At 35.5% G+C, this 27,507-nt stretch overlaps 1 protein-coding gene and 1 long non-coding RNA gene across 4 annotated transcripts in view; one reads left to right on the top strand and one right to left on the bottom strand.

The window, feature by feature from the left end:
* Positions 1 to 15,668, bottom strand: part of LOC132103634 (uncharacterized) — a 30,880-nt gene extending 15,212 nt beyond the window's left edge. Inside the window, exons 1-2 of the long non-coding RNA XR_009423423.1 lie at positions 14,763 to 15,668; positions 1,155 to 1,243 (exon numbers count right to left, since the gene is read on the bottom strand). This is a non-coding gene — a long non-coding RNA (uncharacterized LOC132103634). The remainder of the gene's footprint in view (positions 1 to 1,154; positions 1,244 to 14,762) is intronic.
* Positions 1 to 24,302, top strand: part of LOC132103640 (protein BTG3-like) — a 232,998-nt gene extending 208,696 nt beyond the window's left edge. The window contains exons 1-5 of one of the 3 annotated variants that reach the window (XM_059508733.1): positions 19,789 to 19,936; positions 22,551 to 22,731; positions 23,012 to 23,149; positions 23,303 to 23,582; positions 23,780 to 24,302. In XM_059508733.1, coding sequence (XP_059364716.1) covers positions 22,559 to 22,731; positions 23,012 to 23,149; positions 23,303 to 23,582; positions 23,780 to 23,974 — 786 coding nt within the window. In that variant the 5' untranslated portion in view covers positions 19,789 to 19,936; positions 22,551 to 22,558 and the 3' untranslated portion in view covers positions 23,975 to 24,302. Of the gene's footprint in view, positions 1 to 19,788; positions 20,027 to 22,550; positions 22,732 to 23,011; positions 23,150 to 23,302; positions 23,583 to 23,779 lie in introns of those variants that run through there. The other 2 variants (XM_059508732.1, XM_059508734.1) reach the window with 2 other exon arrangements.
* Positions 24,303 to 27,507: the final 3,205 nt, after the last annotated feature.

Raw genomic sequence — 27,507 nt, 5'->3', positions numbered from 1 at the left:
CTCCAGATCCCACTTTCCATATTAATCCCAATACTGGAGACAGTAAACCTAAACACCTGAATCTGAGTGTAAATGAGTAACTGTGTGAGTCAAGGTGTGGGTTGAAATGCATATGTGTTTACACATGATGGACATGTGTGCATCCTTGAACTTGAACTCAAATGATAATCCGTGATGTGCACATGGATGTTAAATTGAATATTGATGTCTGTGATTTTAAATGGAAGGTTTTCATACTCCTACATGCGATGTTTGACTAATGTAAGCCAGTAATGGGACCTTTTGTCCACCATAAAGGCAAAATTAGATTTAGCTAAATCTACGTTGTTTTACAAAATGAAAAAAAGCATTGGGCACTAGCAGCAGAACTCCCTGAAAGCATACAAAAATGTAAAATAAAAAGATAAATAAATGGAAAAAATTTATTATAAAAATCTAATCACCTTTCCAAAGTTTTTTTTCCTGGGCAAATTTCAGCAGTAATCCCTTTCTGCCTCTTTGCAAAACCTTCGCTACATTTCAAGGTGGCAAATATAGTGGTTAAACATGTTGCTATGGGAACACTTTCCCTGGCAACCCTGGGCAGCCCGGCAATGTGCCAAGCGGTTGCTAGGGCAGAGTTGTCAATCACGTCAGAGGGGTTAGCGTGTATGCCAGGCATGTTGGTGGGACCGAGCTCTGCTGCTGAGAAAAGAGAGATACATACACAGCTCTGGTCAGCTGCAAATGAAGGTCAGCTGGCATTGTTAGTGTATAATTGAATACCAAGGATATTCAGGAACAATCAGAAATATTCAGAGAGCAACTTGACGTCCAGTGAAGCTGCTTCACCTGTTAATGTAAAAGAAGAGTGGGAAACAAAACACGAATGTGAGGCAGTACAAAAAATATTTCTATGATAGAAGCTGACTCATAAAGAAAACCTACAAACCACAGCAGAAACATAAAGGATATTAGAAACATATGTAGAGTTGTAGAGGAACTTATACTGAACAATAACAAAATATCTATTTGGAGCCACAAAATAGACTGAGAACAGGTTCTAAGCATTTAAAGTTTCGATTCATAGGTGGTATTCAGCTCTGGTGTGTGAGCATTGTAGGTGGAGAAAACAAAGGGTGGAAAATGATGGTTGGAAAGAAAAGTATGGTTACCTGATCGCTGACCAGCTGGCCTCCTTTGAGCAGCATATCGTATGAAGTGAACACCTGTAGTCCCTGAGGAGGAGGATGCATACCAGCTTCTAAAAAGACAAAAGGCTGAAAGTTTAAAAGATATAACAAATTCACAAATGAATGGCATTAAATGACAGTAAAAGATATTTTACTGTCAGTGGCGGTAAATAAATTTATATTGTTACAAAATATTTCTATTTCAAATAATCTCTGTTCTTTTGAATAATGGCTGCTGAAAATTCAGCTTTGACATCACACTCCTGTTTGATTTGATATTTGTTATATAATTCAAAGTAATTCATACATTTTTAAGATTAGTCTATCCAAATTAGTTTTTGGACCACAGTGTATTTGAATGCTTGAATTAATAATTCTTATGCAATAAAATTAGCTTGATGAAATAATTTTCTGCCTTCTGCTTGCAAGCGTGTGCTCTCATTTTTTCATTTTTATCCAGATACCCAGGGTTTTCCCCTGATGCATCATCTTACCCAGATAACTGTGACATCATGCCAAGAAAGCACATAAGTGTTTAAATATAAACAAACCCCAGCTCCAGAACTCTGGTATGCAATTAATATTTTATGTCTGTTTTGTGTTCATCTGCATTTGAAAATCCACCTTTTGCCTGGCAGTAATCTTATCTGCATATAACATATTAAACAGGTCACATGCAGGTCAACGCTCACAGCTTAAATAAAGCTGAAATGAAAGGAGCCTTAAGAAAGTTCATTTTCATCAGTGATTATCTGCATTTATGCAGCTATCTGGGAGAGAAAACCGAACAAATTCTCTGTTCCAGGCCAATTTCATAGTCTGAAGCATAACGTATCTAACACCATTAAACAGAGCAACATAAATTCCCATGAGCTGTTATTCTGTTCCACATACTTTGTGTCCTAGGGTGAGAACAGAACCCACGCTAATCTTATCAGTCCTGACGAGGACTCACAGCGAGTCACAACAATCCTCAGAGGAGAGGTGGATGCATGCTGCAGTTCTGGCTAGAGAGGATTCATTTCAAAGGCTTGTCAGGCATTGGTTCACTGGAGTCAATTCTAAATAGGACTTATATTATGCTTGATAGTCTTTTTACTATCCATAATTGCCAAAGTGGTCCTTTTTATACTAATATTTATATGATTACGTTAATAGGTTTGGTGCAATCTGTAGAAATCAGACTGCAGATCGCAGTAGCACTGTGATTGGATAAGATGATCTGTAATCACTTTTCTTTTTACTTTTGATGGGTGGAATATTACTCCATTGTCTCTATTATTAAATCTTTACCTAAACTGAAGTCTACCAAAAATACAACTGACGTCTAAAGCCAGAAACAACGTCTATCCATCAATGATTTACTTCTGCCACAATAATTTAGTGTTTTTGAATTATCCTCATTTGGAGGCATTGCTCAACAAATACTGATATGCACTTAAAAATCAATTAGGCCTAATTTAAAAATAAATCAAAGAAATAAATACTTTAATGAGAAAGAATGAAATATTACAAAAGATTTCTATTTCAAATAAATGCTTTTTTATTTCAAACTTTCATTTCATCAAAAAAGCACATTAAGCAGCACAACTGTAGAAGAAATGTTTCTTGAGCACCAAATCATCATATTAGAATGATTTTGAAGGATTATGTGACACTGAAGACTCGAGTAAAGGCTGCATAAAAATCGGCTTTGCCATCACAGGAATAAAGTACATTTTAAAATACATTCATATAGAAAACTGTTATTTACAATTTTTGAATGGTAGTGCATATTTTTACATGATTAAATTGATCATATTTTTATGATATTCCATTTTTTTTTAAATGAACAACCTAAAAAATATAGTGTCTTAATTTTATCTTTCAGTGACCTTTCTGACCGTCAAACTATCCAATTCTAATCTTTCCATTAAGCATTCGTCTGAAAATCTTTCCTGCTGGTAGCTGCTCTGATCACAAGCACAAGCTTCATCTACCCAAGGGACCTCATAGATCCTTTCTTTTTCTTTTTTTTTCCAAGGCAGAATTGTGTCATGGATAAATTCATCTGTGCCTTTTGTTTGTGTTTGCGCCTGTGCCTCCCCATAACTGTGCCAGTACCCCTGCATACAACGGATGTATAGAGAAACCTTTTGTACCACATTTTCAGAGAGGAAATGTCGCCTCATCTTTCCCCCTTGTTTGGCCCCTCGTGGGTAATGCCTGATTGACCAAAGCACCTCTTAAAGGGGTCAAAGGGCAGACAAAACAGTCTGGTGTCATGGCAACCTGACTCTCAGAAACTAGAATGATAGGGTAGGCAGGGAGGGCTTTGAACAGGCTGTCTGTCAAATTATTCTCAAACCCCTCTGCTGGTTTTCAGACTAGCTCACAGACAAACAGCAACATACAAATTCCAAAAAGTGATGAGTGACAAGCATGTTTTGAAAGCAGAAACAGAAGAGAAAATAATGACACTAAATAAACAAATAAATAAAATAAATGAAAAGAGTAAATGTAATATTTGTAAATGATAAATGTCAAATATGGTACATATCTATATACATTATATTAAAAGGATATAAGAAAGTATATTAGTCACAATACACAGATTTAAAAAAATAATACTTATCTTATTTTACTTTCCATAAAGAAAGTGCAAAACTGTCACATTTTTTGTATGTCTGATTGAAATTAGCACTTTTACAGCATCAAACATTGTATATGCGGCTCCTTTAAACTCCCACAACCAACTCCATCACTTAATTAACTTTTTTTCTCTCATACTCAATACTGCATGATACACAGTTTTCCAATTTCCTGAACCTTAATGTCTTATGCCTGAATATTGATTTTTTATTATTATTTTTTTTCTCTGCTGGTGTGTACTAGCAATATGTAATTTTGTATCACGCTGCCAAATAATGTGACCTTATAACACACGACCAACAGTATGTGAGATGTTGTTAATTAATTCAGGGGGGGGGAAACAGGCTAAAGCTGTTGCGGAGTACATTTCCATTGACTAACGCTTACCCTAAACCTATTTGTGCATGTCTATGGCAAGCAAGTGATCCCTCCCTAGATGGATTTGGGCACACTACCGGGTGAGTTCACAGTTCTTTCTGTTCAGTGGATAAAAGGAAGGCAAATGCATTCAGATCAATACTATGCCATGAGAGGGGCCCAGAGTGTGCAAGAGAGGAAGGGGGATTGGTGGAATTGGACAATGGAGCCACTGATTAATCATTCCTGTGCTGTTATTGACTTTCTGGTAAAGGGGTGAGTCAGAACCTAATTTATGTGGAAAAAATATGCATACATAAATTAAATAATACATTGCATTTTGTTATATACATTTATTTTACATACTTGTTAAAAGTTTGTGGTTGGTTGGATTTTTTAAAGGGTTCCTATTATGCTCTTTTACAAAGTTTTGATTTTGTTTTGGGGGTGTACTAGAGCAGGCTCTCATACTAGGTTGTTTGAAAAACATTATTTTTCACATATTTGACATTATTATAACACCTCTCTCCCCAGTCTGGCATGAATGGCTCGAATATTTCCTATATCAAATGAAGGCCAGCCTTCTGAAATATGAAATGTGCTGTGACTGGTTAGCTAGGCCAGTGTGTGCTGTGATTGGAAGCACTCGGCTCCTGGTCAGGAAATGTCATGCCCTTACCATAGTCGCCTGCGAGCTTCAGTGTAAATATTGCATCAAAATCCTGATGACTGTAACCATTTTAAGTTCATCTGCCTTGGGAAAGCTAGTGTGTCTCCGACAAAGTGATAACACTTGTTGCATCATCTAATGCAGCCCAACCAGTTCTCATCCCATTTGTCGATATTTGTGATATCACAAATCCCGGAAAATATGCATTGTAGTCCAAACGAGTCTTTCACTGTAGTTTTCGAAAAGTGATTTCAGTTCAATAAATATCTCCTTTTGAAGCAGACTTTGAACTTTGTAACTTTGCAGATCTTTTTTGTGCTCAAACAGCAACATTACAGACTAACTAAAGTTGAAAAAGTGAAAAATCATAATAGCACCCCTTTAATGTTTTTGAAAAATATGCTCACCAAGGCTGCACCTACCTGATAAAAAATACAGTAAACAGTAATAGTTTAAAATATTATTATAATAATGAAAGTGTTAAATATATTTTCAAATGTAATTCATGATGGCAAAGCTGAATTTTCAGAAGCTATTACCGTATTTTTCGGACTATAAGTCGCACCTGAGTATAAGTTGCATCAGTCCAAAAATACATCATGATGAGGAAAAAAACATATATAAGTCACATTTATTTAGAACCAAGAACCAAGAGAAAACATTACCGTCTACAGCCACGAGAGGGCGCTCTATGCTGCTCAGTGTAGGCTACAGGAGCAATGAGCAACATAGAGCGCCCTCTCGTGGCTGTCGACGGTAATGTTTTAACTTGATTCATTTCTGTTGGTTAATGTCAAATTAATTTTGATAAATAAGTCGCACCTGACTATAAGTCGCAGGACCAGCCAAACTATGAAAAAAGTGCGACTTATAGTCCGGAAAATACGGTATGTTCCTGTAGCTCAATTGGTAGCTCAAGGTTGGGGCTTCGATTCCCCAAGAACACATGATAGGTAAAAATTGATAGCCTGAATGCACTGTAAGTCGCTTTGGATAAAAGCGTCTGCTAAATGCATAAATTTAATTTAATTTAAATTTATTAATCTATATTAGTCATTACTTATCTACCTTCAGTGTTGCATGATCCTCAGAAATCATTCTAATATGCTGAATTGCTCAATATTATTAATTACTATTTCAAATGTTGAAAACAGTTGTGCTGCTTAATAGATAGATAGATAGATAGATAGATAGATAGATGCTCTGCATTTAACCCATCCAAAGTGCACACACACAGCAGTGAACACACAACAGGAGCAGTGGGCAGGAATTTATGCTGCAGCATCCGGGGAGCAGTTGGGGGTTCGGTGCCTTGCTCAAGCACAGTCATGGTATTGCCGACCTGAGACTCGAACCCACAACCCTAGGGTTAGGAGTCGAACTCTCTAACCTCTAGGCCACGACTTCCCGATTTCATATTTTGGAAGCATCTTTTTTATTTATTTATTCAGACAGGATGAAGAGCTTGACTGTGTGTTAACAGCACATGAAAAAGGGCATCCCACGGGCTGTTAAAAACAGACACAAATCAGCCGACCAGACAACACACAGGAGGTCACCGGACAAGAGCTAAGGGGAAGGGAAGTGTCACATTTCCCCAGCTTTGACATCTGACCTTCTGGCTGTGACCTTGTACATTGTCTGGGAGGGCAGACAGGCACAGCTGAGCACAAATCACCTCCTTCACCAGAGGATGATGCTGTATGATCATTCATGCATCCAGACAATCTGTGACTCCTTTATTGTTTTACTATTTCCCTTGTTCTCTCTACCTGCCTTTGTTCTCTGTTGATAAATATCTATCGGGTCAACTTTAACTGGTTAAATTTGAATAACTATTCAAATCCACTCGTAGAAAATCAGGTCAAGCTGATATCTACAGCATAGTGTGAAGCCAACATACTCAGAGTTCACTGAGTGACTCTTTTTCCAGTATTCAAGTCATTAATGCACACAAATTGAGAGCATTTCAGAAGGATTTCATCATATTAAACATAACCGTAGAGCTGAACACATCATACTATATCTAAAAATTTTAACTTGTAACAACTGATCTTATTCTTAAGCTACCATGTTTTTTTCCATTAGCCATAAAATCCGTGTGAACCGGAAGTTGCAAACGACTTTTCTTCAGTGTTGTGGCGTATTTCCAAGAGAAACGGAATACTAAATGAGGAAAAATAGCCCATTTCCACCTCCATTGCGTTGGAGAAGCAATCCCGTGTAAAACGCAGTTTGCACACTCGAGCTCTAGGCGGGAACTTGCGGTCTTCCAGGCCAAGTGCATGCAACCACTGGCGCTTAATTTTAAAGTCTGCTGGTAAACTATGCAGTCCAGCAGTGCTGTCGCAACCAGCAACACACCTCCGTACCATCCTGACCACTGTACTAAATACAGATAAATCTACGCTAACTTGAAGATCTAAATAACTATATAATTGCTATGCTAAATAAATGCTATAATAGTCTATCCTGGTCGTTACCAATACTCGCAATTCCAGCTCCTGATTCACTACAGTGATTTTGATGGTTTTATACTGCCAAGGGCGTGGTAGCTCGTACCAAGGGGCGTGGTGAGCTGGAAACTGCTTACGTCACCTGCCACCGCTTACGTCACTTGCCACCGCAACATCCAATAGGAAAAATCAACTGCAGTAGCCACTGTTCAACCTGAAGAGGGCAGCACTCACACGTTTTTACACCATATATTGTAGAATTAAAACACTTTATACTCAAATGTCAAAAAAGTTACTCGAATCAATGAACAGCACTAATAAAGCCCCATTCTTATAGATCATTAACTAAAAAAAGTTGGTTTAGGGTTTAGTTACTCTTTAAATGGATGAGTTATTAAAAAAAATCACCCCCTCACAGCTGTCATGAAGGGCAAAATTAGCTATATAGACCAAAAAATGATTTTTTGCACCAGGCTGTAAACATGTTTTTTTTCTGCTGTAAAGTTGGGCATTTTAAAATGGGGAGTCAATGGGACTGACTCCCTTTTGCAGCCAGCCTCCAGCGGCCAGTCGATGAATTGCAGTTTTAGTCACTTCCTTATTCGTTTCATGAGAGAATGGGAGGTTGGCGCTCGGTTTGCACTTGATCCGTTTCCTGACCTTTCTTTGCTCTAAGCAAGGTTTTAAGTGCTATAATCAGGTCCCGGTGCATCTACCAACCAAGGAAACGTGAAACAGATAAAACCAATAACTTTGTTTTGGTAAGCCTTTGTTAAGCAAGCGTCTGAGAAAAGGAGCATGTCTGATTTTGCTCTCCTAATGACATGGTAAAGGGATCTCATTATAATATCACCGCCCCTTAATCTGTAAGTTTACACCAAGGGCGCTGTCAATCAAGCGACACCAGTGTACCAGTTCTACTGCCATGGCGAAAGTTTGAGCAAATCATGCTAACTGTTCTTTCTTTGGCTGCACAGACGAGCACAGAAAGAGTCCCAGCCTCAGAGGAGACAACAGAGAAGTGGCATTATTGATTTATTTACTGTATATTGCTGCTGCCACACAGATCTAAAACCTTCACAGACATAACCAACTGTTTTTGTAACTCGTGTGTGTTTTTAATGTAAACTTGTGTGTGATTAAGAATTTAGTTTAGTACTCACATGCTGTGATGCCACTTTCTGTGCATGTGCTTCAGATGTGTGCACTCAGAAAACCCTATATCAGAAGTTTAAACTAATATGGTTTAAAACGCATGATTTTAGCGTGATAAATATGATAAACGAGCAGGCCCGAACTGTAATGATGCAGCTCTATTCTATAAAGGGGGAGGGGAGCAGCAGCTCGTTTGCATTTAAAGAGACAGGCATGAAAAACAGTGTGTTTCTGCTTCCACTCAAAATAGGCATTTTCAAAATGATATAATAAATGATCTTTATGGTATTTTGAGCTGAAACTTCATAGACATATTCTGGGGACACCAGAGACTTCATGTAAAAAGGGGGCATAATATGTCACCTTTAAGTATCAAAAAAAAAAAAACCTTGAAAAAAGATAAATGTTTCTTATAAAGCCTCTGGGTGTTCAGTGCTGTTTTGAAGAGTCTGCTGTCTACTGTCTATGTGTGTGGCTCTACACTGGGAGATACTGACCTGAAATCTTCAACAAAGCCTATATTTTTTATCAGCTAAACGACTTTAAATGAATTTAATAATATGTTAACATGGTAATTTTTTTCATTCTCATCTCAATCATGTTAATAAGGTAAAGGCACACAAATATGATTACTGAAAAAGTAAAATAATGGAATATATATATAAGTAATAAATTAGATTTTAAAATATATTAAAATAAAAAAGTTATTGTTTAATGTTAAATGCCCCAAAAAAAAAAGAAACAAACTATTACAGTTTGATTTGACAAATGAAGTCCTAATAAAACTTGAATAAATTTAAACTTACAGCTTAGACATCTAGTCCAAAACATGTCTAGAAAAACCAAGAAGGAAACAGCTTAAATCTCCATACTTCAATGAATCTTAAAATCATTAAGGCATCTTTTAAGATTGTCTTTTCATTTAATGAAGCTCAAAGCCTGAATCCTAGATTTTGATATTACAACAATAGATGCAAGACTATCAATGTAGTTAATAAGCCAAATCTTGATATAACAATTCATTATTAATTCAGATGAGAGAATAAACCTAGTTCCTCATTTGTTTATTTTTTTTTTCTTTTGAATTGGGAAATGGACTAAAATATCCTTTTTAGACAATGCCTCTCTTTTCCCAGGTTCCCAGATGAGCCTAAAGACCCAGATCGAGCTTTAGGGAGAGAGTGTGACACAAATATAAAACTTTCTGGGACCACACATACACACACACACACACACACAAACAACCTGGACAGTGTAGGATCAGAGGATAAGATAATAGAGACAGGCAGGAGATAGGGAAGCAGACATGAACAAAGTGCAGACACAGATGAAAGAGAGAAAGCCAAGAAAGAGAAAGGTATCTCCACAAGAAAGACAGGGATACAACACAAATAAAAGAGCACTAAGGACACTGGAACAAAGGTACAATTGAAAAGTGTGTCTATCCTGAAGCTGCAGGCCATATGTTCAACTGAATTTGTAAAGTTAAAACCAAATATTACCCTGCTTTCAGTAGCGAATGTGTACATGATACCCCAGTTTGCATATCTGTAAGCTTGTGAATCTATGCATGTGGATGTGTGTGAGTTGTGAGTGCACATGTTGTGCATGGCATATGTAAACCTTTAACTTTTGGGTGCTAGATACTTCTGGGTGAGCAGATGCAGCATATACAGTAGTGTACTACATTTAACAATTTGAGGTATATAAGATTTTACAATGTTTTTGAAAGAATATCCTATGCTCAATGTGTAATATATTTGTACAGAAACACAATCTTTTTTAAAGATAAAAAAAAAATCTAATATTCATGATTTATGGTTATTTAAATTACTGAAAATACTTTTTAATAGTTTTTTATCTAACATAAAGCTTATGTTAAACTTATTATCATATCATTTATTTGTATTTTTTACAGTAGACCAGGATAAATTTTTTCATGATTCTTTGATGAATAGAAAGTTAAAAAAGAACAACATTTGTTTTAATTAGTTTAAATCTTTTGTACCATTATAACTCTTTACTGTCACTTATGATCAGTTTATGTACTCTTGCTGAATAAAAGTATTAATTTCTTTCAAAAACTAATCTTATTTAACCTAAACGTTTGAATGGTAGATACTCCCTTACTTCATCAGAGGAGACTGGTTAAAAGACATCTGGTTATAAGAGAAATCTTTGACATAAATCATACACAAACATAAGCTCCAAGCACGTGGCTACATTTATATAACAGAAACACACACATATTCGTTTCACCCAACCCCCTACATCTCAGTTGTCTTAGCAGCAGTGAGGCGAAACAAAGAAAGAATGAGTGGATGCATAACAATTCCATGTGGCAAAAGTGAAGGTTGAAAAATGAAAATGCAACCTAGCTAAAGGAAAACAAGGGAAGCAGAGAAGGTGTAAAAATGAGAGAGAATATCGCCAGTGAGGGAGTTTACTGAGGCAAGCAGCAGCGCTGTGACCTACTAATGCAGAACTGAGGAATTCTCATTGCTGACCCGAAACACATTCCTCTGGACTGCAGATATTAACCCCCACGCGACCACTGTATGTACACCCACACCCACACATGAGCACTGTATACACACTAGCAAACCTCAGATGTGACTATACAGTCATGATGACACAATATATCACTCTCACTTGGTCATACATACTAACACTTCTGTGTCAGCCTCACTGTGTAAACCTGTATAGTGCACACATACACACAATAGTGGTACCATTTCTTCTCCAGCGATAACAAACACACAGTATAACAGCATTCAGACAACTATTAATTAGCCCCATACTGTCAGCGCATTTGACTGTGCAGGTGCAGAATATCACCTGAAAAATATAACTTCCACTATAGCACCACAGGAAATAATCCCTTTCAGTTCTTAAAGGGATAGTTCTACAAAAATGAAAAATCTGTTATCATCTACTACCCTTTAAGATATTTTGAAAGACGTCTTAGTGAATCTTTGGCCAAAAAAAAGAAGTCAGTGTGTGATCCGATGTTGTTTTGTTTTGTACCCCCTTGACTTACAATGTGTGGTCAAAAATAGTTCTTCTGTAAGACCTTCAGGAAAGAAAGTCAAACAAGTTTGGAATGACATTGGTGTTATTTTTGTATTATTTCTACAATATTATAGTATTTATAACATTTTGAAGTTTCCATTTTAACTATAAGTCACCTTCTAGAATTTTTATGTGCTTTTGATATTTTTATTATTTTATAATATTTCTATACAGCTTTTAGTATTAGCAATTCCAGTCAACTATAATTTTTTTTCGCTAGTTGCCAAGGGCACATACGTATATATATATATATACATTTCATTTACATTTCATTTTGTTTTATTTCAGCTTTATTATCATTACCAAAACTAATTTTAATAGTTTTATTTTTACTTTTAGTTCAGATAAACATAACCAAACGACATGAGGATGAGACAATGTTGTGATCTATCCATTAAAATTTAGGGTTACATTTGACTTAGACATTACCTGAAGAAAAAAAAATTATATATTTAATATATAATATATAATATATATAATTATATATTTAATATAAATATATATATTTAATAAATATTTATATTGAATTAGGGTTTGACATTATGGTTAGAATCTCAGGAATCAAGTTTATTAAACACTCAGTGAAAGCAGTTACATTTTTGTACAGAATATAAGCTGTTTAAAGAATATAGAAATGTTTGCTTACTTTTAATACAACTGTACTTTAGAAAGGATCATTTTTCAGAAATGTAATAAAAAATCTTAAGATATATTTTTGCTCTACTGAATGTAACGCATATCCACCTGTTGTTGAAAATGGCATTAACTCCCCAAAAAACGTCTTAATTCAACCTAATTTGGATGGTGAAGTGGGCTGAGATTTGATGAAAAAGCTATTTAGACCCGAGTCACTAGTAAGGTTAGCTAAAAATATACAGTAAATACTACAATTTAGGCCAATTAGACACATTTACGGACACATTTGATACCAGAAGAACGAGGCAAATTGTCGTATATGTTCCATTGTATGCAGAAATGCTTTATACAGAGCCTACAGGAAAATAGTTTTTTTTTTCTTCACAATAGCAAATGCCATCTACGTTAACTCCATATGAAAATATATCAGTCATGAATAAATCTTTGTTACTTTGATTGCACAATGTTGAACCATTTTACTATAGAATTAAAAATAAGCCTAATAATAACCTGAAGTTAAATGAAGCAGCAGTGAATGTCCAAACAGTAGCAGTGGAGATCCACTGTGAGTTTTTTTGGATTCACAACAAATTGAATTTTCCACATTCTATTCCTTAGTGAGAAATTGTAAGAGAGGAGGCAGCGCTGATGTCAAACCTATTGATTTCCTGAGCACTTCAGTGAGGGTGGGCTCAAGCAATCTGAGACACTTGAACATATGGAGTCAATGGCCCTTATACTGTTTTGTACTGCTGGTGGTATGTATTCAAGACAAGGCTCAAGGCAATTCATTGGTGATACTGAAACTGATGTAGTACTGTATAAATGCACTTGCAAGCCAATGATGATTGACGTTTCAGCTGAGAGTCAAAATTCAAGGAAAATTAGCTACACAAATATTGAATAGATTTTTTGAAACACAAAAAATAATAAATAAATAAAATATGTCATGCAGAGTATATTGTTATTCAAAGAAAAGGCTTATTTAGTATGTAAACCGGTGCGGATTCCTCATAATAACTCTGCTTATTGAATGCTCTCTCTCTCTCTCTCTCTCTCTCTCTCTCTCTCTCTATATATATATATATATATATATATATATATATATATATATATATATATATATATATATATATACATATAGTCGATGGTTATAGCATACAAAGATTAATGCAACTTCCATCCATTCTTTTGGTTTTTGATTATCACAGACTCCGAAAGCACAAGTCAATCAGGGATGGTCAAATATAACTAGTTTATATGTTCTGTATAACAGTATAACCTAAAAAAGCCTTAAAAATACCCCCAAAACCAGATTTTTCCCCCTTTCTGGTGCCTAGCTAAACCCCCATTATGTATATAACTGACAGACATTAGACATTATTGGTTCTCAAAATTTTTGACAACAATTTTAGTTGTTTTACAGTTGTTTATGATTTGCTGGATATGATTAAGTCATTAAGGATTTTCCCAAATATTTCCCAAAAAATGTATATTCCTTTGCACACTTACAATTAAATCATACAATGCAAAAAAAGTTCACGAAAAACTCATAGTGATCACAAAAGAAGCACAATTTTTAAGAACACAAAAGAAAGAAATCGACTGGAGAAGGAACTGAAAATCACAGTATCTAAACGCAAAAGCTCTTAACTTTGTCTTCGTTAGATTTATGCTGAAAGCAAACATCAGTTCTGGGCTGTTTTTTAACCACTAGACAGTCATTACGCTTTTATATCTCGGCAACTTAGCAGGAACCATGAGGTTAGGGGCAGTAGAGGATAATCACTGTGAAGACAGGTATGCAGTCAGAGGTGAGATATAAAACCCTGAAAGAAACACAAATGCAAGCAGAGAGACAGGGTGGAATAGCATGCCATTATCAAATCATAAGAGGGGAATAAAACTTACTTTCTTCTCAGAGAGTGGGGAAACTGTTCGCTGATGTTGACATTTGAATTTACTGGATTGATAATAACAAGCGTTACAGCTGTAAACCTTTTCGCAATGGCACAGACAGCGGGGATGAGGGGTGATGGGAGGAGCATGTTATGGAGAAAGAAGAGGGGACACCCCAATAAAGGGACTACGCTACATTTTTAAACTGATTCAAGTCAAACAAAAGTGCCACAAACTGAGAAGGCCAGGGCAGACTTTGCATAAAGATCACACTTTCTACAAGTGCATCAGTGCAGAACTAATTTAACTGATGCAAACAGTAAGTACTAAACCTTTCATGCGATCATCTAGACTTGCGGGCCCCATTTTAGCCTTTTGGTGGAGTCATGAATATAAGTCTATTGTGTTAGCAATAAAGTGTCTATACAAATTCACAACCAAAGCTAATATGTGTTGAACAAGAAAATAGAACGTGACTGCTGCAGGAAGGAAAATGTGAAGGAAGAGGAAGGAAAAGTGCTTCAAGTCTCCAAACGCATGGTTACTTTTGCACATTAAGAAGCTGAAAGCACATTAGTTACACACCAATAAATCACCCAGGAAAAAGAATATTAGAATATATTAGCATAAAAAAATATAGAAAAACAGAATAAGAAAGATGAAAAATGCAGACAAGAAATTACCAAAACAAAAGCAAAGTGAAAAGCGAAATACCAGCAAGTGTTGGAATTAAACGGTGGCTTCTCTTCCCACGATTTTGCCCACTTCCAGGTCAGCCATCCCTCGTTTCTCCTCGCACGGGTTTCTCTCCTACTTTACTCTTCTCCCTCTCATATTTCACGTTTCTGCTAGTCCACTCTCCTCAGTCCTGCTCTCTTCTTTTACCCCCTCCTTCCTTCTCTCTCGCTCTCTCTCTGTGCCTTTTCATCATTCCTCTTCACAGACACCTCTCTCTTCCGCTTCCCTCCTTTCTTTACAGATAAGTGTAGAGAAGAAGGGGAGGGGGAGGGAAACCTGCACCGTAAAGAGAGCGGGACTTGTGTGTTACAAGTAAAAAAAAAAGGGCCTCTCAATGAGAAACAGGCTATCCCAGTGTGTGATACACAGCTTAGAGAGAGAGAGCCGCATTGAGCCGGTTTCTCAACCCGTCGGGTGAAACCGAAATACTAGATGCTCTTAAAGCGGTGCGCTAAAAGACGACCTGATGAGAGATGAAGAAAAGTGGTGTTTATTAGTATGTGCATATGTAGGAGGGAGTGAAGGATACAGGACAGATCGAGAGAGAGAGAGAGAGAGAGAGAGAGAGAGAGAAGGGGGTGGCTTCAGAAAGAATATCTTTTAGTGGGAGGGAGAGAGAAGGAGAGTGGCAGTGAAAAGAAAGCAGAGGGGTGGATTTATTCACATGTTCACTTTTTCTCTCATTTGGAATCAATGTGCTGTTAACGTAACAGAAGCATACAGATGACTCCTCTCGGCTTAGTTACTGTACTTTTTTCTGAGCTCTTCCTCTTGGTAAGGAGCATGTAATCTTGCACTTGAACTTGAAACTCTCTCCCTGGTCTGCAACCCCATCCTGGCCTCTCCCTGCCTGGGAACCTCCTGCAGGAGAAACACATTGAGTCTGAGGGGTAAGAAAGGGAAAGTGAACATTGATATGCAGAGCTGCGAGGTGTAGGACAGTCGGTACGATATCCTGAAGAGGACTCTTCAAAAAGACATTTCAATATAATGTGTAAATACAACAGTTTTTATCATTTATGGGAAATCATTTAGGCTCTGGTATCATATGTCACAAAACTCTCCCCTCCCCCCTTTTATCATATTTACATAGTTGTTGGGTAAACAATTGAACACAATAAACTACACTAGCATACATTTAGATAAGAGTGTTTAGACCACTTTATAATGGAAGTAGATTTTACACCAAAGCATATTTTTTCTTCTTCTTTTTTTCATAAATTATGTCAGATCAATGCAGGTTGTCACATTTTTACAAATGGTCACAAATTGCCCCTTATGTGGCAACACGCCCACCTTTGGGGTTTTTCTTTTCTTATTATCATTCTCTAGAATTCTGTAACATTCAACAGCTTCATGATTTTAGTTATAGTATGTGCCAATAAAGAAATTTTGTTTTAAAAATGAGCCTGCATGCAGAAATATTTACTAAAATAAAAAGTGTGAAAATCCACCCCCAATCCTCATATTTATATATGCTTAGACTACATAGTCCTTCCTCACCTTTGTTTTGAGCAGAAAGGCCTATTCAAATGTCTCCCTTCAGATTTCAGAATCCCTATATTCACGTTTGTAATAATATCATATAGCAACTTCAAAAGGTCTCAAAAAGTCTGCCACTCTGTCAAAATAAAAGACCCGCCTTGAATATATCGGTTAATAAGAAAAACTTATCGGCAGATGCTGATATTTGAAAAAGGCTAAAAATTGGGCAATATATCTGTTGAAAACTAATTTCAACATTCACTCTTGTTGTGGAATTCATAAACATTCCCATGCAAAGCATACTGGGAACTGGAAATCCCCCAAAGTTTCTGTTAATGCCAATATGGTGGACTTATCAATGGACTGCAAGCAAACAACATTTGATATGATGTATTAGGTCATTTTAATATTGTGCTGTTCTGTGGTTTGAACTGTGTTTTCATAACCCCTATCACCACTGGAACTGACCTGTTAAATTTTTTCTCACTACTACCTGTGCCCTAGAAATAACCAAGTGTAATTATTACAATCAGATCAAAATTTAATTAAAATCAAAATTTTCATCATTGGTTGAACTAACCCTTTAAGCACATGCAGTTCATTTATATTATACAGTAGTTTTGTAAATACACAATGTTAAGACCAACAGAGCTTTACATTGTGTTGACGACATTGAGCAACCCTTTAAAAGTAATCAAAATCACAGTCTCACCTCTTTGATTTCCCTCAACCAGAGTAACAAGGACAGATCACACCACACATTATCTCCACACAACCAGCGAGGCAGATCTTTGAGCACACTGCAAACATAAACAACTATCGATCTTCTTCAGAATTGGTGAGAGCTGAGGTGGGATGGAAGATGGAGAAAAGACACAGTAGATAACAGAGGTCAAAGAGAAGTGTGCTGCAATCTCTTTCACCTTCATTATAGAACCAAATTGGCCCTTTATACATAACATCTTTACCAGAGTGGGAGAACAATCCCATTAGGAACACTTCACTCCTAATGCAGACAAACTGTTCTTTTGCCCAAGGACAATCATTACCTGTGGATGTGAGGGGGATACAGAGGGAGTGTGTGTGTGGCTGTGTAGAGGTAACTGTGCATGTGAGGATGGTATGCTTATACTAGTGCTGATCTTGAAAGGCCATCGCTATCGATTGCATTAAGCTTGTTGGGAGCCCAAGAAATCGATACATTTTTAAAGGCGAAGCAACTAGCAGATAGCATTTGTGAGTTTCAGTAATACAAACTGGATACAAAGAGGTTATTTTAAAGAAATGAAAATACACATAATCAAATATTATTGAAATGCAAAATATTTAAAAATATATATTATATGATTTAAAATAAAAAAATTTTTTATTATTTCTCTGAATTATTTATTTGTGTATATATTTAAATTAAAAGTATATACTGCCTTCAGATATGATGAGCCAGTGCAGAAATCTTATATTGTCACAGAGCTCAGCCGGGGCACCCAAAAATAGCCATGTGTACAAGCCCTCATCCATAACTTCCTCTTGATCATTTCCCATGGCTACGAAGCACCTGTGGTTTCTAATATGAGGTTATACGAGCTCTTTTGCCTCAGTAGCAATAAGTTCAAGGAAAAACCCTCAAGCTACTTTTTTCAACCTCTGTTATCGTTGTGGATAATTAGCCAAGGACCTGTGGGCAGCTTGGAAATTAGGAGAATTATAATAATAATAATAATTCAAAGTATTCTACTTTCAGAAATTAAATGTGAAATGTATAATTTATTTGGCATGTTGCCATACTGGCACAAATTTTGACCAAACTAAAATATTATATTATGGTCAGTCATGCTGCAGCCTGCCCCAAACTCATCCCATTGGTCAAGCCACTGTTGCTGGGCTGGTTGGGATACTCAAAAAAAAAAAATGTTTTGATTGAGCCACAGTGTTTGGACTTTGGGGAAATCAGCCTACGGATGGGCAAAATGTCACATTCAAAACATTTTTCCATTCTGAAGAAAAACGAATCAGATGCAAATGAATCAAGTACACAGATTTCCTTCATTATAATTCACGTAATGCCAACCTCACAAGGGCTGAGGTGCCAGGTCAAAGGAATGCATCACACTCTTAATTCAAGAGGGATGCCAAATCACCCATGGCTCTTTGACCAAATTAATTGCTTGTTCAAAGGCGTCCAGGAGAAATCCTATCTGTCCATCATCTGAGAACTGTAATTACCCACTGACAAAGAGTCTGGAGCCAAGAATGTTGGAAAAGACAATGGAAAGAAGGACTCATGCTGTTTCTTGGCCATTCTAGAATCAGGACATTTTCCATTTTCAATATGAGCAAGCTGACCTAACGCGCAAGTTGATGAACATGCTCTTACATCAGATCCCTACCCGGAGAGCAACAGAAAAGCAGCATAATTGAGAAAAAGGGATAAAGGAGGAATCAATTCTGCCATCTGCTGCACATTAGAAGAAGTTCACCTTCTATCAACACTTAGGCTAGTGCAGTGGTTCCCAACTTGTCCTGGAGGACCCCCTGCCCTGCACATTTCGTATGTCTCCCTAATCAGACAAACCCAATTTAGTCCGTTCAATTCTCTACTAACGAGCTGAAGAGTGGAATCAGGTGTGTTAGATAAGGCAGACATACAGAAGGTGCAGGGCAGGGGGGCCTCCAGGACAGTTTGGGAAGCACTGGGCTAGTGTAATTCTATTCTTAACCGCCACATTGCTTTATAGTGCCGTTAAATGGTTCAGTGTCAATGCACAGACTCTTACCTTAAACACCTTCAAGAAACTTTCTTGTTAAATGACCTAATGGTTTCATTATTGAGTAGCCTAATTGCAAAAAATATAAATTGCATTATAACTTATTCATTTATAATCATATATTATTAGATATTGTCATTTTAATGTTTTTGAAAATTGGTATGGTCTTTTTTTTGTGAGTTTTTTTTTTAGTTTGTCAAAAAATAATGAAACAATATAACCATACATTATATCATTTACATTTATACGTACGCTATATATAATATGGGCTATATATTATTCACAACAGTATTTAAATAAAATGTTATTATTAAACTAATCTACAGACATAATGTGTTCTTACAACATTTTCTTAAATTCCTTGTGTAGTCTAAATAAATATTCTGGCCAAGTGGATAAGGCTGGTAACACTTTAGTTAACATTAATTAAGAATGAAGAATACTTAAACAGCATTTACTAATCTTAGGTAATGTTAATTTCAACATTTACTAAGGCATTATTAAAACCAAAAGTTGATGGTTAACAATGAACAACTCAGGCCTATTTTCATTTACTAACATTAATAAATACTGCGATAAATGTATTGTTCATGTTAGTTAATAGGCCTACATTAACTAAGGGAACGTTATTGTAAAGTGTTACCATTATATTTTTTCATAGCTACTTCCTAGTACAATAGCTCTGACCATATTTGGAGTTTGAATGAATCAGCGTCATAATAACAGACATGACTGCTTGTAGTAGAGTCGCTGTAAGCTGTAGTTTATAGACAAGGAAGTGAGTCATATGTTAATCGCTGACAGTAAAATGACGTGTTTGTTGGTCGACAGAGCCCAACGCGAATGAAGAAACGTGGAAAAACTGGTGTACTACAACAAGGAAGCAACGTGCTTACCCAGGTAATTAGCCTATTTGGATATAACAGTTTTAAGGAAGTAGAACTGAAGAGAACGAAAAACAACCGATCGTTTTGGATTCAGCTTATATCGGTAAGAAATTACCTTAAGAACTATCCGTTATACACAATAACAGTTTTGCGTTTTAATTTCTTATTAGTTCTCTAGAAGTTAAGTGAATTAAGTTGTAAAAGTATTAAAGCATAGATATGATTTATGTAAAATGTTAAACTCCGAGTGTCACGATCGTACTTCTGTAATTGGACAGCAACATTACCATTATGTTAAGATTTTTTAAAGTCTGAAAAAATAAATTTGGAGACACCATATTGGTTTCATCACACTGTATGTATTATATTTAGTAAATAGGCTACATACATACAGTAGATATGATTTGGGGGTTTCCTTTTGAGAATTTCCGATGATGCTCTTTCCCAGCTGCTTGCTTGAAAGCCCTTTAGTATTGCGTGTAGCACGTGACTGAATTGCGTGTAGCCTGTGCTTTTTGCTGCTTATTTGCAGTAATTTTGCTCAAGCTTACTAATGGACTTATCAGTTTTACTTGACTAGAGTAAAAGAAAAGAAGATAATATCTGATTATTGTAAACAGAGTTTTGTAATGCTGTACTGATTTCTGTGTTATGCATATGTGTATGCCACAACGGGGCACTAAAGTGTAAGATACAGAAGACGCGTTTGCTTTATTATGTTTGTCCCATTTGATTTACGGTTCTCTCTTACTGATGGCTGGATGACCGTGAGACTGATGTGTCGGCAGCTAGAAAAATAAATATGCCAAGAACGGCTAAAGATAATCCATCTCTATCGTCCACTTTTTCCTCTGAATGCAACGCTAACTGAAACTATTTGAGTGTAGCACAACTTAACATATCCAGATATATATTTTCTGGAAAATTGCTTTTTGCCTAAAATAGTCCACAATGAGTTTATAACGTGTGATACATTGTATGGAGATGTAGAATGGACGGCCGTTCAGGGTCCATTAATAGAATATGTCAATGATCTCTCCTTTTATTTGGCTGCTACTACTTAACAAACTAATGAACTTTAAACATTCATTCATACTTCAAATACAACATCTCTTCAAAATAAATGGTCATATATATATATATATATATATATATATGTATATATATATATATATATGTATATATATATATATATATATATATATATATATATATATGTATATATATATATATATATATATATATATATATATATATATATGTATATATATCGTACAGTATGATGCTTGTGTGATGTGTCATTAATTTACCCACTTAGTCATAGCCTAGACAAAACTTTAAGCACCTGTTGACCTGCTCACTTTATACACATGAGTCAGCAGCTGTTTGTAGTCCGTCTGAAACCATGAAAAATGACATTAGGACATTCTGCTTTGCTTAGTTTGCAGATTCTGTCACAAGTAGCCCAAAAGTTTGACATGTAGGTGGAAAATAGATTTAATCTCTATTTGCTCTATTTGAGCTCTGTGCATTGTTAAAGAGACTTACTCTTGAATGAGTTATTATTGTATCACTCAGATCAGCACTCTGACTAATGCATGAGTAGATTCACAGCATGCTGCTCAAAGGTTGCCTAATGCAACAACCTCAGCCACATCTTTAGAGTGGCAGATATTACTTTATTTGGTTTAATTAGTGTTATATAAATTTTATAGGTTTACCTGATTTTTCTTCTTCTTGGAATTAACAAAGATTTATGAATTGTCATATGCTACCATGATTCAAAAAGGTAAAACCCTAAGTTTAATTTGAACAGTTGTTAATTGTAGAACAAAACATTTATTCATGTATACATAACTTCAACGTGGTTTTATTTAGAAGTAAGAAAATATTGACACATTTGAATTTTCTTAGTAAGAATTCAGGCAGCTAAAGAACATCGGCTTTAAATGTGTTGGATATAAAATCCTGTGATTCATAAAAAATTAAAGAGTGGCCTAAGTCAGGTATCTTGTTCAGGAATATAGCGCTATGATAACACTAATTTCACTCCACTGTGAGTCCAAAGGATGCATGTTTTAATTGTAACTGTAAACCTTATTTACTAATATGCTGTTGGAAAAAGTGACTTTTTTCCTCCTCATTTGTATCTTATTTGCCTTTAATGCAAATTAGGACCATGGCATTCTATCAGTATAACAAGTCTTTACATGAAGTGGAGCTGAGTAACAGATGACACAGCTTCAATAGGTGTCAGAGCAAAGAGAAAACAGTGCTTAGGGAAGTTCCTCTATCAGAGATGCCGATAGAGATGATCTACAAATATGTTGGTGTTTCAGGTTGTGGTTAAGCATGAGTATTTATTTATTTAATATGTGTTAATGTTTTTGGCAGGTGACTGGAAACTAATATGCAATATTAAACATTTTTTTCTCAGCCCTTTATATTTGTAGTCCTTTTGTGTGTTTTAATCTAATTACATTTTTTCACACTGAGTAGAGTATTCAAAAAAAGAATGCTAAAACTTTTGACTTAAGGAGGTCAATCAGATTGATTTCCTAACTTTTATGGTTTGTTCATTTAGGAAAGCCTCAAACAGGAATTTAAATGGTTGTTTTTCTTCACAGCGGTGAGAATGAAGAAGGAAGTGAGTGCTGGTGTGAACTTTCTGAAAGGTTTGGCAGTGGAGCGTGGAGGTGTGGATCAAATCAAAGCCAAACGTTTTGCTTCTAAATTACAAGAGCTTCTTCTTGAAAAATTTACAGACCACTGGTTCCCAGACAATCCTAGCAAAGGACAGGCGTACAGGTAAATGAAGAAAAGAAGATTTACTGATTTAGGAAAACTTATTATACTTTTCTTTTATAAGTTATATATTAAAGTTAGAAGTTATGTGATGTTATGATGTGTTTACTTTTGATCAATTTAATGCATCATTGCTGATTAAAACATTAATTTCCTTAAAAAAAATTATTTAATTACAGTTTCATTTGTTGTCCAAGTTGAATCTAATACTCTGCATGAGGTAATATCTGAAAGACATACAAACATACATAGCAATCATTCACAATTTTTATTCCCTACTCAGATGCATCAGAATAAATGACCGAATTCCCTTTGATGAATCAGTTTCACAAGCGTGCATGGAGAGCGGCTTAAAGCCAAGTGAATTGGGTTTTCCTCGTGAGATAACAATATGGATCGACCCGTCGGAGGTGTGTGCGCGGTAAGTTCCATGTTTCCATGAAAGGCTTTTTTATTTGATAAATTAAAAGAAGACTGGTCCTATTGGCCTTTTTAAAAAAAATATACTTGACATTTTCTGTGAAGTAAGAACTTATCACTAAAAGTAGTGGTTCACATTTCTATTTTCCCGCAGGTCTGGGGAGAATGGCCGATATTTTATAGTAGCTCAGTTTGCTAAAGTGGAGGATGAGAAAAATGATTTGAATCAGGAAGATACTTTTAGCCAAGTGGATTCTGTGAATCTGGATACATCGGACTACAACTCTGCGACCTCATCTGACTGCGGCTCAGCAGTCTCAAGTGATACAGAAGAGGAGGTGAAAGTGGGGCAGAGAACAGTGAAGAGCACAGTTCACACAACAAGATCTAAAGCAAGGGAGCCTAAAGGGCCATGCAAGTTTCCTCCAGCTCAGGTAAATGCCATTATGCATTTCCTAAGTTTCTCTTTTCAGCAAACTACAGTACACTCAAGTGAATTTTTTTTTTTTTTTTTTGAAATTATAACTGCTATTATATTCAGTTCTTGCAAGATTTGTTTTCTCAGCACTTTCTCAGACTGAATAAGAAAGTCATTAAACTAACATCGTAAAATATTTTCTGTCATTAACAGATCCCTGGCCTGCAGTACTATTATAACCCTTCACCGCTGTGGCCCCAGTACAAGAAGAAGAGAGGCATGTTCTTCACGACTGTATGTGCACCGGCACCATCTCCGTTCTTTGCTTACTACATCGTACCTAAAGCCCCTCCGCGGTTCATTGTGCCTCACGCTGCCCTCCAAACCTGGGGGACAGTGAAAGGGTAAAGAGGTCAAGACCAGTATATCTATAACGTAAGATGTATCTGCAAGTCTGCAGGGAACTTTATAGCTTATCATAAACTTGAAATATAGTGTCAATCATGTCAACTATTTAACTTTTCACTGATTTCAAGCATATTCTAATGAATTTTAAAGCTGCAATCCGTGACCTTTTTTTTTTTTTTTTTGGTTAAAAATGATCCGAAATCAATACTTGAGCAAGTACATAACAAGCCAGTGTTCAAAACTACCGCCTTGCTGTACCCGATTCACAGCAGGTAATATTATAATATTTTTCTCATTTGAGTGGTACTGGTGCTCACAGCAGCTGGAATAATTACATTTATAATTTTGATGGTGGATTATGATCCAGATAGGATTATGTGTTTACCCTTACGAAAGGAAAATATATTTACCAATATATTTCTTAAAATATATTGTGATATATTGTAATATATTATTTTCCCTTTTTATTTTCTAATATATTATATATTTGAATACATTTAATAATATATTTATGATACATATATTACATAATATATTGCAAAATATACAAATGATTGCCGCTTTCAATATATTGCAATATATTGGAAAAAATAAATATATATAAAAATATATTTTTGTTTCATAAGGGTATAAAACACCTCTGAATGAAATTAAATAATATTCCAGTTTTAAATGTGCTTCTGATTACAGATAGCCTGGGTTAAGCCTACACAAGATTTGTATTTTAAGACAACCAGTGAGAAGGGAGCATAATTAGCTTTTTTGGTTAAAAGAATTTCTTAATATGAAATTCGTGTGGTATGACAATTCGAGAATAAACTGTACGTAAATTGGAATCGACTCGCTTATACACACTATATTCATATAGTCACGTAATGTTGATGTTGTTAACATTAACAATTTAAGAATAAAGTGTAACAATAATAATATTTTTAAGATGTGATATGGGCTGATTTAGATTAAATCACAATTGGTAGTGCGATTTTATTGTAATGCTTTTTTTCCCAGTTGGTCAGAACAAATATGGCAGACTTGTTAATTGTTCTTGTATATGGTGAAAATTCTTATTTGGGTCATATATTCCAAGATGTTGGCTAGAATCTGTGATTCTGAAGTACAGTGAATACAGTGAATTCATCTGCAGGAGCCCTGCCGGCACACAACCCACACAAGGAAGATCATTCAGCAAACAGCTGCAATTGCAGGTTTTCAAACAGAGATGGTGACAAAGAGACTGCAGCGTTAAACTTTTCATTTGAACTACTCTCATTATTTATTTTTTCTTTAGGTTTTTAACTTTAGGTTTTTATGTGCTAAAAATAGTCAATATTTAAACTTGTTGTGCACATAACACGGGCTCTGTAATTACTTGATCACAAACTGTACAGGGATTATTTCTCAACTTTGCCAAAGTTAGTTTGCTGCATACTTTACTTTTTTTTGTTGTTGTTTAATTTGACACTTTTTTTTTTTTGTTTGTTTTTAGTCAAATCAGAACTTTTCAAGCAGCTACAGTAGTGAGTGTTGAAATGGTAATTATTTTTTTTGGTAATTTGTTTTGGTAATTTTTTATTAATGCTTGAGTGATATTTATTGCAATAGAAAATTTTGAGTGAATGTAATTATTCACTGAAATACAATGGAATCACATTCCTAAATATTACCAGCAGTACGGTTCAGGTGTGATAGTTTATGAAGTTACCTCTAAAACACCAAGCATCCTATAACTTTTCTATTAAAAAAAAAAATAATAATAATCTCATATACTGAAGGTGAAGAGTGCTGTGTGGGTGAGGTTCCTTACTAATGTGAATTCACCTTTAATAATAATCATATCTGCTCAAGATATAGGAGGGACTGCATTAACAAAAACATTTAGTTAATTATGCTAGATTCTGTGCACAATGTTACCATTTACCTTTGCTAAATGGTCAGGATAATTGTACTGTTATTTATTCCAATACCACTAGGTGGTAGTATACATTGCCTTAAGCCATATTTCATTATAAGCCATATTTCCACATTTCTTTATCTTGATTTTTTGGTTGTACACAATAGATTTTCTTCTGATAGTAATTGTTTTGTGAAAACCGCATGTAAAAATGTGTACATTGTCTTCATCTCACAAGTGCTGTCATGTCTACCAGGACATCTACGAAATGATTTTATAATCTGCCTTTTTAGATTTAGCTTTTATGTAATTTTGACTAATTGTTGTAATAGTATAAGTCTTAAACACTGGACTTTTACCTTTGATATATCATTATTATTTTTTATATAAATTAATTATGTGCAATTTTGTATGTCAAACTTGTAACCTTCATTATGTTTACAAATTTATGCCTGTTTTTTTGTGCGTATTTTTAAAATGCATATCTATATGTGCTTTAATGTTGATTATTGGAGCTTTAAATAATGTTGTGCTGTTATGCAGTCACTGTAAATATTGCTTCTGCTTTAGCAATGGAGTAATGAGATCTGTTTTAAAGCTATGTCCAACTGATGTTACAAATATATATTTTATTACTAAAACAGTAACATTTTTTTATTTGACTTATTTTCTGAATTTTAACCGATTCTGGATACAATCAATTCCTGAATTGTGCAATTCACAGTATTCTTCATAGACTAAAAATGAACAAACTCAGACTCTTTAACCTTTTTTGAATTTTTGCACACTCTTTTTGGCCTGGTTGAATAATTAAGCATTTGGTGAGTCTTATAGGCCTACTGTAGAGTCTAAAGGTTACAGGTTCTTAGTGATCTTTCTTGAGACTTTCTAACCTCTGAAATCAGGCCAAATGGTGGAAACTTCCTAATAATGTATGACTCTTCATGGGCTCCTATAGAGTGAGCTGGACTAAACACTTATTGGAATAATGGTTGTAAATTCTGTACAGGATGCCCTGGCGGAAGGATCCACATGGGGCAAGTGCGTCACATGGCCCAAGGTCATTACGTCATTCCTAGAGGAAGACAAGCAAGGATTTCAGCATAGAAATAGAATCTGCTTCAGTTCATTTGTTTGAAGGAGGGGGATTGTAAACTAAAAAGAGAGAGCAACAAACCTCGTGGCTATGAATGTTTAGTTTCTGAGTTCCTGTCCCTCTTGTGTTCATTATGAAAGTGACAGTTTCATGTTTCATTTTCCAAATGGTCTATTATGGAAATCGCGTTAGCAAATTCTTTAAATTAGGTGTCAGTGTTAAACAAGCGAACAAATAACTGCTGTGGGCAGTACAGCTGGTTGAGGTCCACATGCCAGCAAAGTATGTTTTTAGGCTGAAAAGGAACCTTAAGAAAAGCTCAGTCTTAAAAGAATACATTCCTTTTAATTGGTGTTTTGAAGTGTTTCATTTACCTCCAAAAATTGCAACTTGTTAAATAGGGCTATACGATATAAATATCACTATCGGGCGGTACACAAACAAACATAACAAATTCCGTCAATATTGATCACTTTACAAACTTGCCAAAAATAAATATTGTTTGTGTTTTGTGTAAAAAAAAAAAAAAGTCACGCGGGAACGGAT

The sequence above is a fragment of the Carassius carassius genome, chromosome 24, assembly GCF_963082965.1.
Source record: "Carassius carassius chromosome 24, fCarCar2.1, whole genome shotgun sequence".
NCBI lineage: Eukaryota > Metazoa > Chordata > Actinopteri > Cypriniformes > Cyprinidae > Carassius > Carassius carassius.
Note: the sequence above shows the minus strand (reverse complement) of the source record. Positions and strands in the feature narration are given on the sequence as shown.